At 38.0% G+C, this 15,206-nt stretch overlaps 2 protein-coding genes across 2 annotated transcripts in view; one reads left to right on the plus strand and one right to left on the minus strand.

Annotated features, from left to right (window-relative positions):
• Nucleotides 1-8,881, minus strand: part of LOC134674489 (two pore channel protein 1-like) — a 28,409-nt gene extending 19,528 nt beyond the window's left edge. The window contains exons 1-5 of the mRNA XM_063532589.1: nt 8,718-8,881; nt 2,850-2,989; nt 2,411-2,575; nt 1,881-2,006; nt 1,262-1,442 (exon numbers count right to left, since the gene is read on the minus strand). Of these exons, the coding sequence (XP_063388659.1) occupies nt 1,262-1,442; nt 1,881-2,006; nt 2,411-2,575; nt 2,850-2,989; nt 8,718-8,820 (715 nt within the window). The 5' untranslated portion in view covers nt 8,821-8,881. The remainder of the gene's footprint in view (nt 1-1,261; nt 1,443-1,880; nt 2,007-2,410; nt 2,576-2,849; nt 2,990-8,717) is intronic.
• Nucleotides 8,882-9,077: 196 nt separating this feature from the next.
• On the plus strand, nt 9,078-14,246 carry LOC134674480 (large ribosomal subunit protein eL6). The gene is made up of 6 exons (XM_063532578.1): nt 9,078-9,146; nt 9,516-9,669; nt 10,068-10,219; nt 11,070-11,241; nt 11,696-11,881; nt 14,063-14,246. Exons 2-6 carry the CDS (start codon nt 9,523-9,525, stop codon nt 14,222-14,224), a joined length of 819 nt encoding a protein of 272 aa, XP_063388648.1. The 5' UTR covers nt 9,078-9,146; nt 9,516-9,522; the 3' UTR covers nt 14,225-14,246.
• The last annotated feature ends 960 nt before the right edge of the window (nt 14,247-15,206 follow it).

The raw sequence follows: 15,206 nt of genomic DNA on the forward strand, positions 1-15,206 counted from the left end.
AACTCACATCAACAGCATACCATCACCAGAGTATTGGCGCATTGGAGAATACACATAAGAGTCTGGGCGCGTTTCTACGTATTCAGACAGATAACCACGCCGAACATTGGAGTAAGTGGATACCATATTGGTGCTTTGCGTACAATACATCTGTCCATACAGAAACAAAATTTACACCGTTTGAGTTAGTGTTCGGAAAAATATGCATCCTCCCCAGTAATTTAACTTCTCATGTCGATCCCTTGTATAATGCTGACAATTATCCATTAGAACTAAAATATAGACTGCAAACTTCACAAAAAGAAGCGAAAGAGAACTTTTGAAAACCAAAATGATAAGAAAAATCAAATATGACATGAATATAAACCCAGTGGTATATAAACCCAATGACAAAGTATTAATTAGAAATGAAAATAGAAGTAAATTGTCCAGTGTATTTTCGGGACCATATTTAGTTATAAGAGATGTAAGCCCAAATGTAGAAATTTTAGATAATGGTAAAATAAAACTTATTCATAAAAATAGAACTAAGAAATATAATGATTAAGTGTAGAAATGTATACATATATATACAAAAGAAAAAATATATTAAATAATATATTTTTCCTTTTCCAAAAGGAGGGAGATGGAATGTAGGTATAAGTAACATAATCTATTATTGTAGTCGGTACATATAAGGAGAGGCATGTAATATCACTCTCCTCCATATTAGGTTAGGAATGTTCCATATACGGAGAGTCATGTAAGATGACTCTCCTCTATATAAGGAGTGGAATTTAGGTCAAGCTACTGGACACCTGAACTGGATACCTTCCACGTGTAAACCTCCCCACCTAAACACGTGTGACCTAAATTCCCAAGTTTATATATTCTAGGTTTTAATCAATAAATTTCAGTATTTACTCGGCAAGCGTGTGTTTTACTACTGTCCTGGGTCCCATCCTTACAAGGGCTCCGTTTTTACCCTTTGAGTACGGAACTCTAAAAAGGTAATACTACTTTGTCGCTTACCGTAAGGACGAAATTTGCTTGTATATTTATACGAATAATCTGTCAGAGCGTCCTTATGGCTAGCGACAATATGGTACATTTTGCTTGAAAACGACACAAATATTGATTTAAGTAGTTACAGTAAAGTAGTGATACTATTAAAAATGGCGGATCTGAGCCAGCAAATATACATGTACTACTAGTACTAGCCCTTTACAAGAAATGTTCACGGTTCACGGATCGATGTCTTTAGGTACATAAGTAAACTTACCTAACATGTCTAAAATAGGCGGCAAACTCTGCAGTATCTGTCTTATAAACCGCCTGACGCCGCCACAGTGCCGAGTGTCAACCAAGAAGATCGGCCGCAGCGCTCTGGTCACTCGGAAGTGAGATGACTGTCTGCACAGCACTACTACTGCTTCCAGGACCATTATTAGTAGGGTTACGCCCTGGAAGACAAAAAATATATAAGAACGCAGAAAAACACAAGTACCTGAAAGTAAAGGATACCTACTTTAGGATCATCATAAAGGAAGGAAGCGCAAAATAGGGAATATTACGCGAAACTCTGCATAGGGGGCGCCACTGCCACAATCCATCACAAACTGAGGGTCTACCGCGAAACAAGAATCGAAATTTAGTTATCCAACCTCTCTAACTCTATCACTCTTGCATATTCGAGTGCAGATAACTAAATTTCACTTTTCGCGTCTCCCGGTTCTGTAAACAAACCGCCTTGATGCATCATGGCACAGTATATCGAGTTACTCTATGGTTTACGATAGGTGCTAGTGCTGCACTCTGGCGGCAGAACATTGCAGTAATACCCCCTAGAAACGCAAGCGTAAGCGGTTCCAGGTTAGGTAATGGCGGACATGACAGACTACCTTGATCATGGTCCTCTTGTGTTTGAGGATAGTGCTCCACCCTATCCATTTCAGCTTCAGATGAAGTTCCACGCCGATCACCATCAGCGCCAACAGTTCTATCGTGCCGTGGGCCCATACTGGCAACTGCAAAAAAATTGAAGGTTTTATAAAGAGATTTTGACCTCATTGACCTCCAAAGAAGGACCTATTTGACCTCCTAACTGACGCGCGCGACTACAGCCCAATATCAACTGGACGGATTATAGGCATAGTAATAAGGAATCAACTTGATGGTTGTTTATATAATAATTTACCTTGAAATCTGGTACAAACAGCGACACCGGTGGACCCTATGCCTTTTGTAATAAGGTTTACGAACTGTCAGTTAACAGTGTGGGCAATATTTAGTAGCGCAGTCTCCAGTACATGCGAGCAGAATTAGTACCAAGGAATCCCATAACAGGTCCAGTTCATGGTTCAGGGGTTGTGGACTCGCCGGCGCATATTATTCTGTTCTTTTAAGGGTTGTTGATTGAATGGTAATTTACCTCGAAAGCTGGTACCGCAGGATCCTCCGTGAACGCAAGCAGTATTAGAACCAGGGAAGCCAGCAAGTCAAGTCCGTGGTACCAAGGGTTGTGGACTCGAAGGTAAGCAGGTAGCTCCTCAGGGCTGGACGGGTGGGAGTCGAACTTCTCATTGTTAAGGCCTTCCTGGAACGAGACATGTTATAGTTCGTTTTTTTTAGCATTAGAATGAAGGTAAGCGATTTTGACATGTATTTTGATTGAAAAACGCTTTTTAAAAATCAGTACTGATTAGGTACTTATGGAAGCAGAAGAATATAGGTAAATGATCGTATTAGATTCATAATTGTTACATATTTGCCGTGACTTATGTTTAACACGTGTCTTTCAATTGAAAGACACATCAAGATTGTTTACCTTATTTCTAATGCTAAAAAACGAACTATATACTCGTACCTACCTCCAAATAGATGGCGGCCTCATGATAATTCATCTCCCAATGCTCGTCCTCGGACATATGAAGCCCGGTGTGTAGAGAAGAGCGACTGCCCATATCCAGTGTGCCGTCGCCGCCGCCGCCGCCATCGCCGGTCCGTGTGTCTGGAAACATCATTATTTCTCGCTTAAAATCAACAGATGGCGCCATCTGTTGAGTTTACAGAAAATTGAACTGAATCATTCGATTCGTTTTGGAGATACGTAATTGGGAATATTCGACTATAGCTATAATATCTATATAGATCCAAACACACGAAGCAGCCTCTCATACCAAATTCAAATAATCATAATCATAACGTTGCCACTGCAATAATTTGTTTGTAAAATAGTAAACGTGAAAATCGTGCTCAATGGCGTGCAATAGGAGAGGAGAGGCCTATGTCCAGCAGTGGACGAGAGTATAGGCTGCTGATGATGATGAATGTTATAAAATGCAATAAAAACCTCTCGCTCAACACTATGCCTTACCTATCGTCGGCGGAATGACAGTAGCCTAAATCGCGTTCTGGTTTAAGTCACAATACAACAACAGTAACCTTTACACATTTGGATTTGCCCTAGGCCCGGGCTTAGAGCGGCAAGATATTAGGGGCGGTAGCAGTCTATAGATGGGTGCTGAGAAAGCGGCGGTTAGTAGTTACTAAGTACAGGGCCTGGAGTGGCCAACACTGCAAATCCTCCGCTGGATTAGCGCCTATTAGTAGTATTAGTACCTATATTAATAAATGTAGCCTACCTTGTAATTGAATATGATTCTCTTTATCCATATCGCAGCGATCTACCGGAGTGCTAACCGTGAAGTGTGTACGCGCATCCGATTGGTACGCTCCAGCGCGTGGCGACCACAGTACACCAATTACTCAGACAAATGACTCAAATCAAAATTCGTGTATATCTGATAGACGAATTTCTGTCGCCAATATTTGTTATTAATAAATATACAGGGTCATATTTGGACCGTTAGCCATATTGTGAGAGGTGATTAGGTAGGTCATACTGAACAACTTTTTCTATGGGACCAACCCCGAAATCCCAAAAAAAATTTGGCCTTCCCATAGAAAACGTCGACATCCACTCGACCAAAATGTATGAAACGGCCACATTTTATTTTGTGAATTCGGAGTCGGTCCCATAGAAAAAGTTGTTCAGTATGATGACCTACCTAATCACCTCGCACAATATGGCTAACGGTCCAAAAATGACCCTGTATATTTATTAATAATACTTACGAGTAAGTCATTAATAAATTAAGACAAATGATTATTAGCTAAGCGCTTGTAGCGCGTTTATTAATGATGCCATTAGTTTCCCCTATTTACTTGCTTTTTTCCCGTTCCGATCGTTTTTTGACGGTTCTAAAACTGCTAAATATGTTTAAACTTTGCTCTAGCACACGCGAATCGGTAACCTCGAGTTATAGTGAAATCTGTTATTTAAAAAATACAAAACACATAAGTTAGGCGGCCTAATTTTTAGGGTTCCGTGCCCAAAGGGTAAAAACGGGATCCTAAGACTCCACTGTCCGTCTGTTACCAGGCTGTAACTCACGAACCGTGATAGCTAGACAGTTGAAATTTTCACAGATAACGTATTTCTGTTGCCGCTATAACAACAAGAACTAAAAAACCGGGCAAGTGCGAGTTGGACTCGCGCACGAAGGGTTCCGTACCATAATCCAAAAAAAAGGCAAAAAAAAACGGTCACCCATCCAAGTACTGACCCCGCCCGACGTTGCTTAACTTCGGTTAAAAATCACGTTTGTTGTATGGGAGCCCCACTTAAATGTTTATTTTATTCTGTTTTTAGTATTTGTTATTATAGCGGCAACAGAAATACATCATCTGTGAAAACTATCTAGCTATCACGGTTCGTGAGATACCTACAGCCTGGTGACAGACGGACGGACGGACGGACGGACAGCAGAGTCTTAGTAATAGGGTCCCGTTTTACCCTTTGGGTACGGAACCCTAAAAAAGGGACCTGGCTGTAGGGTCCACGGGCGGGTTAGCTTTCACGAGGCTCCGGTTAGCAGATCTTGCTTTAACCTTTCATCTGTCTAAGCACTGATCAGTGCGCACGAATTAAAATCCTTTGTTTAATATCTATATATATATATATATATGTTTAAATTCGTTCGCACTGATCAGTGCTTAGACATACGAAGGGTTAAGTCCCTTGCTGAGTGAGGCCCGTGATTTTAGTGCCAGTCTTTGAGATAACCCATGATATGCCCTCAAATTGTAGGTATTGCTCTCTGACTAATGTCAGGGTTATTCTATAATTATATAGAGCAAGTATTTATTTAGAAGAACTTTGAGTGTGTTGCAAAAAAGTTGTACGTAATTAAGCGCAGTTATGAAGCTGTGATTAGTTTTAATTGATTCATTTGTGTTACGAAAATTAACTATGTAAATTGATTATCTTACCACGAAACTTTTACTAGACCTATAAGTGCATTTTCTGGACCAGCCTAAGGAGCCCTGTCGATGGTTAGAAGGTTGTCCATTAATTACTGGACACCCTGTATAAGTTTATAGCATACGCTAACACACTTCCATGCACGGAAGAAAGAATGATCGAGCGCGCCGTTCATGCATCTAACTTAAATAGAAATGGCTTAACTGTGGTAACACAATGGAATCAGTTAACTTTAGACTAATTACAGGTGCTTAACTATGTTAAATTTTCTTGCAATTCACTCAAATGAAAGTTAAAATGGAAATAGATAGACGACTTACTTAAGAAGTAAGAGAATGTCGAATACACTGTGTCAGGAACTGCACTGTTTGACGAATACAAGATTTTATCGAACCTCGTCATTATTTTCAATGAAATCTATAAATATTTTTTATATTCAATTGAATTAAACACTGTTCACTTTTCCATTGCTGATCTCATAATAAGATAACAAGTAGCTTCCTTCACTATCTAATGATCTTGACATCGGCAAATGTTTACTTATAAATAATATCAACAATCTGCAATCACGTTATATTTATTAGAGGTACTCATCATCATAATCACGCTTTACCTTATACGCATTTTACAAACATTTAGGTACTTAAACAAACGGAAACGAGTTTTACGAACATAATAATATCTATAGGATAGGCGTTCTTTTAGTAAACAAGAGATTGGCGGACGAGCGAAAGAGAGGTGGTTTAGTGATCGAGGCAGGCAATATCTGTCCCCTTTGGGTGGAGAAGACTGCAAATCCGTCACTGGTTTCTCAAGGTTATAGTCCTGGCTACGACTTTTAAAAAAACTCCGTTTTCTGAACCTTCTGCAACGTCGTTATTTATCAACTTCGTGTTTTTAGTGTTTTTACCCCATTAATATAGCTTTACATTACAATAGCTAGCGACATCGACAGTTGAACGAATCGCTTTTAACAATAGCCGTGACTGTGCGAGGTCGCACAATGCCGCGAATCTCTGGTTGTTTGTGCTAACTCGATTAGAGAGAACCAAATGAGCTTTAATGTTTATTTATTTATCTAAAGGCAATGATATTAATATAGAAATGGCGCTATACCTTTGGCCTAGTCTCGACTAGACGCTGCAGACGGCGATACTTTTATGATATTCAACAAATTTAACACATATCAGTGAAAGAATAAGGATGTGAAAAGGCGTTCTAAATGTTTTAATCTTCTGTGGAAATATGGCAGTAAATCTACTGTGGCTGCATAATTTACTTTAACAATCCGCCTCTATTTCAAATTCTCTTTAGTCTGAAGCATCAAGATATATATTATTACAAGGTTACTCACATGATTTCAACCGATACCACTTGTCCCTAAAGTAATAATACACTTGGTCTGACAAATTCACTTTAGCCATTGTGTTATTTAGAAATACCTTGACTCACTAATATCGTCACATTTTAAAGTTAATGTCTACGGCAAACTCTGAATCATAAGAGGGAAATTGTACCTCGAGGAAACGCAGGGGTCGACAACCTTAGGTTCCATTTTATTTACTCACAAAATTGGATTCAATATTCCTGCACCAAGTAATCGATTTAAGAAACAAAATTATCCGTATCTGTTTTTCTTTTTTGTATTTTTCGTAAGTTTAGTTGATAGTCCAGGCGACTAAATTAAGTGATTAATAACTTACCTATTCATAAAAATCGGCCCAGTATACCTTTAGTTTAGATGCTACTATGGAAAATAGGTATGCTGCCTCAAATCTATTATTTTACATAAATTAGACTCCTAAAACCACAACCCTTTCTTGGCTTTACCATAGTGCACGTAGTCGAGTAAAAAATACGTCGTTATAGAAATCAGACGGACGCCGTAAGGCGTAGCGTTAATATAAACTTGAGTTGACGCATTTTACGATGTTTACTGACTAGAATCGACTATTAGGTGACCTCATTAAGTTTCTAGGATATATTTTTATTACAATGTAATTATATGTTATCAAATTTTAGCTACTACAACACATTATTAAATACTTTACTTAATTAGGTATGGTATATTAGTAATGTGTTTAGATTTTAAGTTAGGACATTTATTTTAGGATATATGTAGATTATTAAGTAGATTTTAAGATTGACTTGGAATGTTACCCACCAATAATGTTTAACATGTAAACTAATGAGATGAGATGTACCATAGGCCCATATTGTAATAATTTTAAAATATCCACTCTTGATAAATCTTTTTCCTCTAAAAATTTCGAGTGATGTGCACAAATATTTACATAAAACTTAAAAATCAAACATTTTGTTACTCAAGTTTGGACAATGATATTCCAAATAAAACCAAAAGTGCTGTACACCTGTCTGATAATAGATGTCAGCTGCCGCTGATAAGGTTGATAAGAGTGTGGAAATGTGAATGTAGTACAACTGAGATAAAGGAGTAGAATGGTAGTACACGATGTTTTTTTTAAAGTTGGTTAATTTCAAGGGTGCATTCTTGAGCTTGAATTAAGTAACTTATTTAAAGAAACCAGTATTCTAATTAAGTCCATTTTGGAGATTTTAGATGATTTACTTTTATCTGAGAAGGCCCCTATGAGCTAATTATCATATGTTCATATGGTCCTAGCTACATATTGATATTACACATATGTTATATATATATATATATTACTATATTTTATCATAATGTTAAAGCCTGTTCCCACAATGTAATTGTGAATCTAATTTTATTGACAGTCACCAGGGATGGTGAGACCAATTGTTTTGAACCATAGTCATGGATCATGTACTAAAAAGTGTATCAGTCTACAAGCTACTTAGGTTCTTTGATTTGGTTTGGATAAAAGGGATTCTAAGCAGTCTAGGTCAGATCTAACTGGATATAATATTAGAGGTCAACAGACAGTCAGACACACGCGTAATCGGAGCATTAGCTACCGTTAGCTGCCCCTATTGTAATACTTACAAGGTTATACACTTACTTATGAATTAATACTGTAATTTATATTATATTTACTACAATTATTACGTTTGTGAGCATGCAAAAAGCGACTACAGCCATGCGAGAGCTTAGCGAAGGATTCTTCAAGAAACTAAACGCCGCAAAAATGAATTTGGGTCAACTATTGTGCATTGTTTATAATATACATAAGTTAGTGTTTAGAAGGCTATGAGTCATAGATTTGCGTCATTATCCATTTAAAGTATTACAGGAACACTCGATTGATCGGAAAGGGTAGCGGTACTATAGGATCGCGATGAATTAAGGCATAGAATTAGCGTAGAAAATTAAAACAAATGTTAATATGCATAACAAAATGTATTGTAAGTACAAGGAAAGCGTACACGGGTTATGCGGCTACAGTGCATAGTAAAATCTTAGCTTCTGGTTTACTTGTGACGTTCGAGCCGTAATTGTTGATGCTGGTGTTTGCGAAATCGTCACTGAACCTTTTATAGCCGTCGGACGGCGAAGACGGGCTCCGCATAGAAGCCATTTTTCATCACTAATATTTTTTTTTATTTGAAATAATTTGACGTTTTAATTAGGGTTGCTAGCAAATTCAGTACAATAAAAAAATATTGCAATGCTCGATCAACCCAATGTTTAGAAAATTATATAAAAATAGACGTGGTTTTTACTTCATTGCTTTTATAAAATACACTACTTTACTTTACTTTATTTTAAAAGTTATCTATAGCCATGAAATACGAATGATACGAATCATAAAAACCGATAACTGTCATAAAGTAGCATCACTATCATGCCATAGACAAGCATTTTTCCTTCTGTCAAATTCTTTTGCTTGAGCCCGGTTGTAATGTGAGTTGAAATAATATTTTATGAAAAGAAATCCATTTGAATACGATCGAATTTGTGTTAATTATCGAACACCGTGTATGATTATAAATCTTAAGGCTAGGTATAAGTGATATTGTGCCGTATTTTGATTCAAACCTTAAGTTTTTCGCCAAAAATGTTAAGTTAAAACTTTGACGTTCACGACCAAAAAGTGCTTCCACTGTGAATAAACCTTCTTTCTAGTGTTTAAACACTTAATTCAGATCATAATAAGCATCAAACTTAATTGCTTTAAAGTCTCAATTCATGTTGTGTCGTGTCAAAACAATTGTAACCTAAAATTGATTTGAGGTGGTGTGTTGTTATTAAGGTTGGTTTCTGTTTGTGCAGTTAAGTCATGGCTCCACCACAGCCCAAGGCGGCGGCCAAGCCCGCCGCGGCGCCCGCGGGCGGCGTGAAGAAGGCCAAGGTTGGCAAGCCCAGGAATTACGATTTGGGCAATGGAGTCGTCAGATTCTCCAAGTCCAAGATGTACCACAAGAAGGTTCGTACTTTCAATTTCTTGTAAGTACTTAAAATTGATAACTCTATTCACAATCCAATATTTTTGTTTTGTGACATTGTTATGATCTATAATCAACTAAAAATGCACTGCTGTTTTTATAACCTCAAAGTTTCTCAAAGGGAAGACTAGTGCAACTGTGCAAGTGCAAAAAAAAAACAAATATTGTCTCTGAGATTACTACGATGGCCCATATCCTAAACAGCAAAAAGCTTGGTTAGGGAAGAGGGGCCATTATTATTATAGAGAAAGAGAAGAAATTCATCAACTACTGTAACTTTTCAGGTTAAAAGTGAAGACCATAGACTGTTTTGTATTTTAGTCTGTGGAAAGTCTCTTATTTGTATTCTTCTGTTTAAACTTTAAACATCGTCTTCCAGGCCCTTTACAAGTTTGTTGGCAAGAAGAACCCTAAAGCCGAGAAGCCCAAGAAGCCCTCGGTGGTGGTGAAGCAGGTCGGTGGTGACAAGAACGGAGGCTCCCGTACTGTGCTGCTCAAGCGCAGGAGGTCTTTCTACCCCACACAGGACAAGTGAGTATTCTATTCTATTAAGCCCTTTTGTTCTGAGTTCGAGTATGTCTCTAAGCTCAGTGTGCCGCTTAGCAAAGGCCTCCTCTACCTCTTTCCATTGAGGTTTGTTGTGGGCCACTCTTCTCCAGACAAGTGAGTAAGTCTGTCATAGTTTGGATGATATTCCTAACAAATAAATGAAAAAAGTTTTTTAGTTTATTGATTAGAAAATATTGAATTAAAAGTTTTAACATCTATACAAATTTTTATTTAATTTTGCATACAACTGTGTTTTGGTGTTTTAATTTTTTTAATTACTAAATATAAAATTATCTACATTTTATAAAACACACATGATGGTCCTTGAATGAGTAAGTTAAGTTTATATTGCTTCTATTATTTGTGCTATAATTCCATGGCATCATACTTTCATCATAGGAACCTATTAAATTTGAGTGTGGTTTTCAGTTAACAATGTGATAGACCTATTATGGTTCTTCATTCATGCTTAAAGTAAGGCTCCCATTGATAAATTCTTAAAGAGAAATCACTTAAAAACGTGTGTTTAAGGTCCTTTTTGACATGTCCAAGTTTTTTAACGTGAGGCCATGTTAAATGTGAGACCCTTAACCTAGTCGCCGAGAACATTGATTTGTTTTGGTGTTCTCTGACTGAATTCACTAAGTCCACATTGTTCATATTATGTTATATGCGACATAACATCAATTAGAGATATGATGTTAGATAGATATATATATAATTATATATGTTAATAGTTGCACTATTGTCTTAGGTTTAGCACCTGTAAAGATAGTTGTAAGTGTGGAAATAAATAAAATAAAAAAAATAAAATATAAAATAATTGTTCCAGGATCCGTACCCGCCCCCACCACAAGTCGTTCAGCAAGCATGTGCGGCGGGTGAGGCCCAACCTCACCCCCGGCACCGTGTGCATCCTGCTGGCCGGCCGCCACGCCGGCAAGAGGGTCGTGCTCGTTGGAGTCCTGCCCAGCGGCCTGCTGCTGCTCACTGGACCCTTCGCAGTAAGTTATATGACTTATTAACTCCAGAATGGCGAATTTATTCGCCAAAAATGGCGTCCAAACAGTTTGGCTCTCTTTTGGACCTTATGCCTTTTGTAATAAGGTTTACAAACTATCAGTTAACCGGCGATGGCAATTTACTGGATTGCCGAGCGTAGCAGCTCAGTTTATGTAGACGTGTTTCGAAGAGTCATAAGAGGCAAATACACGCGCAGTCAGTGGGACGACCTCCTTTCGGGCATTCTTAGGGTTGACAACTTGACATCTCTCTCTGTTCTCTCTGTCTATCTTTGGTTTTGTAGGAAGTGTCCTTTCTGTGCAGTAGTTATAGCCGGTCAAACAATTTTGTCTGTAGAAAAAACCCTACGCGCCTAAATCATAAATTTGCCGCATTTTTCTACTGACGGAAATGGCTTGACAGACTTTACTTACGTTTTTATTTGTATATTTCCAGCTGAACTCGTGCCCGCTGCGGCGCATCCCGCAGCGCTACGTGATCGGGACCTCCACCAAGCTGGACCTGAGCTCCTTCAAGCTCCCGGAGCACCTGGACGACGCCTACTTCAAGAAGAACAAGAAGTCCGCCAAGCGCAGCGTCAAGCGTAAGCAGGGAGAGGACATCTTTGCCACCAAGAAAGAGGTTGGTTCTGTTTGATTCTTTGTATTCATACTACTAAAACTGTGTGCTAAAATTGCTTACTTTACTAACCCTGGTAGTGCCCTGTTTATCAAAAGCGTGTAACTTACAAGTGGAAGTCCCTTTCTAACAAAAGCTGTCAAAAAGGGACTTCCACTTGTATTACAAGTTACAAGCTTTTCATAAACAGGGCACAGACCTCAGCTCTTTGGAAGTGGGTGTGGGTCTTTAAATATTTAACACTTAGTGCAGTAAGCTAAACTTTGTCCATAAATTTAAAATTAATCTCACTGTATTTATGTCTGTTATTTTAACATTTGTAATTCCTTTTTGTGGTTGTGACCAATACAGAACTAGTTGACCTTAGTTATTCAGAACATAATTTTTTATGAACCAATTTCACCAAGTTAGTGTTTGCTTCACTTTCTGCAGAACTATGGTCAGTTTCTGTTCTTTTTCAGCACCACTCTGATTAAGGCTCTCTTGATTGTTCAAAAACTAATGAGAAAGTTGCATTTCATCCACATGTGTGTCAAATTAATAAAATGCAAATTTTGAGTTGTTTTCTTGACTGGTAGAATCGAGTTTTAAAAGATGATTTTGATATTTAATAACATTCATTTTGAATTGATTTGGTTTGATTTTGTTTGACATTTTACAGTTGGTATTTTTCTTGCTATAATGTGGTGAAAAAATTTTTAACCCAAGCCTTGAAACACTTGCAACGCTCAAGATTCTACTTTTCAAACCACTTGCGTCACTCGATGTTCAATTTTGGAGTCTCGCTTACTAGGATATCAATATTAGCATGAGAGGTTAAACAACAACTTTGCCCCCTCGTAAAACAAATAACTATTTCCATTTACTAACATTTAGTTCATCACATTAACGGAAACCAGCTTCATCTAACCAGCATGGACTCCTTGTGCTATCCGTTTCTGGCAGTATGGCTCGGTGGAGAGATGGGTTGGCTTCGTGCCCTCTACCGAGCCATATTGCCTGGAAAAACTAGCTGCTACACTACAGGAGAGTTGGAGCGACGGCGGCATTACATCGACTAACAAGATTTGTAATGCGTGTAAACGATTACAGGATGTTTAGAAGATTATGAAGATTTGCCTAGGAATAATGGAGTATTTTGTCTCGAAATTCGACATATTGTTTCATTTTGTTTAAGTTTTGATAAAGAAAAGACGCTTTCCACAAGGATTTTCGTACACTGACCCGCCTGTTGCTATATCTATTAACTAACTAATACGGCTCAGCGATCCAAAGAGGGTCTTGGCCTCCTAAACGAGAGCACGCCACTTTTCCCGACCCTGCGCCGTTTCCTGCCAATTGTCGGCTTGAAGCTGACGCAGATCCGCTTCCACACTGTGGAAAGTATATTTTCTTAAGTCTAAATACCCTGTATGTAATGTGTTTGTGTATCTTTATAATTTTCTATGTTCAATACTAACTTTAATGCTGATTTGTAAAATTATCTATACATGTATTGTAGCTGATATTTTCAATATGTATTTGGAAAAAAATAACAATATTTGACACTGGTGATACTGTTTGTTTGATGCTAATTTTAATATTAATTTATTTAAGTGAAGCTGAAGTTTGAAGGTACATAATTTGAAGTAAAACATTGTTAATTTTTTTCACAGTTCGTTTTGAATGTCAGGTACATCGACGAACAAGGATGTGTTCACATTTTCCGTCTTATTGCAAAGGAGTAAGGTGCAAAAATGTTTTCATAACATTGATATTGATTGTATGTATTCGTTCGACCAGGGGCGACGAAGTTAGCCTTAATTATTTTTTACGTACGACCCCCAGGGGTTTATTGACTCTATAGTTCGTTTTTTTAGCATTAGAAAGAACTTAAGCTATCTTGACAAGTCTTTTAATTGAAAAACGCTTTTTAAAAATCAGTAACTATTACTTATGAAAGCAGAAGAATATAAATGATCGTATTAGATTCATAATTGTTACATATTTGCCGTAACTTATTTTTAAAATGTGTTATTCAATTAAAAGACACATCAAGATTGTTTACCTTATTTCTAATGCTAAAAAAACGAACTATAGGGCCAAACGGGTTTATTAATTTATCGCTGCGAAATGGTCACCTGCTAAACCAATTTTTTTGCCATTTGGAGGCCCATGATAACTAACATTTTTTATCTGTTCCAGAAATACGTTCCATCAGAGCAGCGCAAGAAGGACCAGAAGCTGGTGGACGACGCCGTCGTGAAGGCCATCAGCGCGCGCGCAGACCGCAAGGCGCTGCGCGGGTACCTCAAGTCGGCCTTCGGGCTGCGCTCCTCGCAGTTCCCGCACAGGATGAACTTCTAGGCTAAATAAAAGTCGTTGACAACATGTGGCCTTTCATTTCTTAGGATGACACCAAAGCACCTGTTAGATTAGCACCACCAAAAATGATAGATAGTATAGAGGGGTCCTGTCATAGTAAATTTTGTAGTCACAGTAAAACTGCCATCTATCGACACACGACTAAAACTTAAAATGAAAACTTATTAAATTATCAAGAAAATGTATATATGTATATGGATAAATGATTTTATAATTTTTATATCATTTTGATTCATGTTCATTCACTGATATCTATGTGTTAAAACTGTTAAATATGAATCGGTGTCGTCACGCCATCTAGCCGAGCATAGGCCAAAGGTGTGTGCGGCATCTATCAGAGATTGGCTTTTTCTTGATTTCCGAGGCACGTTTTTTTCGTTACACTTTATTCAACTTAAGTATACGAAGTATATATCGTATGACTCTTTTATGTCTTTGGCATCACTAAGGGCCAGTTGCACCAACCACATTTGACAGACTGATCAACGTCAGCCGGCGCGCTCGCCACTATCAATGAAACTTTCCATACACATAAAATTTTGCGAACTCCTATACGAACAGTTTGGTGCAACCGATTCTAAGACGTACGTATGTACCTATTTGAAAGAATCATAAAGAGACAATAGCGGTTTAGTTTGGGTCTGGGAGCCTAGCCAAGATGCCATTCCTTCGCAGAGAAACGAAACAATGGCGGTCTCTATAGCCCCCTCCAGACTATGCGCGTGAATCGCGGGCGAAGCCGCGAACGCGAGTGTGGAGTCCTGGGCCCAGTTTTATAAAGTTACAAGTTACAAGTTTACAGGCGTTTACTGGCAACACTTGCTCCGTTTTTTACAATTTGCGTTTTATAAAAGTACTGTGTTACAATTTTACAGGTTACAGGTACAAGTGCCTGTAGCTCAACCATAGACGAAAATACGGGAGTTTTATAGTTTTAAACTCATAATCGAACAAGCGTTTTATA

Source organism: Cydia fagiglandana, chromosome 20 (assembly GCF_963556715.1).
Source record: "Cydia fagiglandana chromosome 20, ilCydFagi1.1, whole genome shotgun sequence".
Taxonomy (NCBI): domain Eukaryota; kingdom Metazoa; phylum Arthropoda; class Insecta; order Lepidoptera; family Tortricidae; genus Cydia; species Cydia fagiglandana.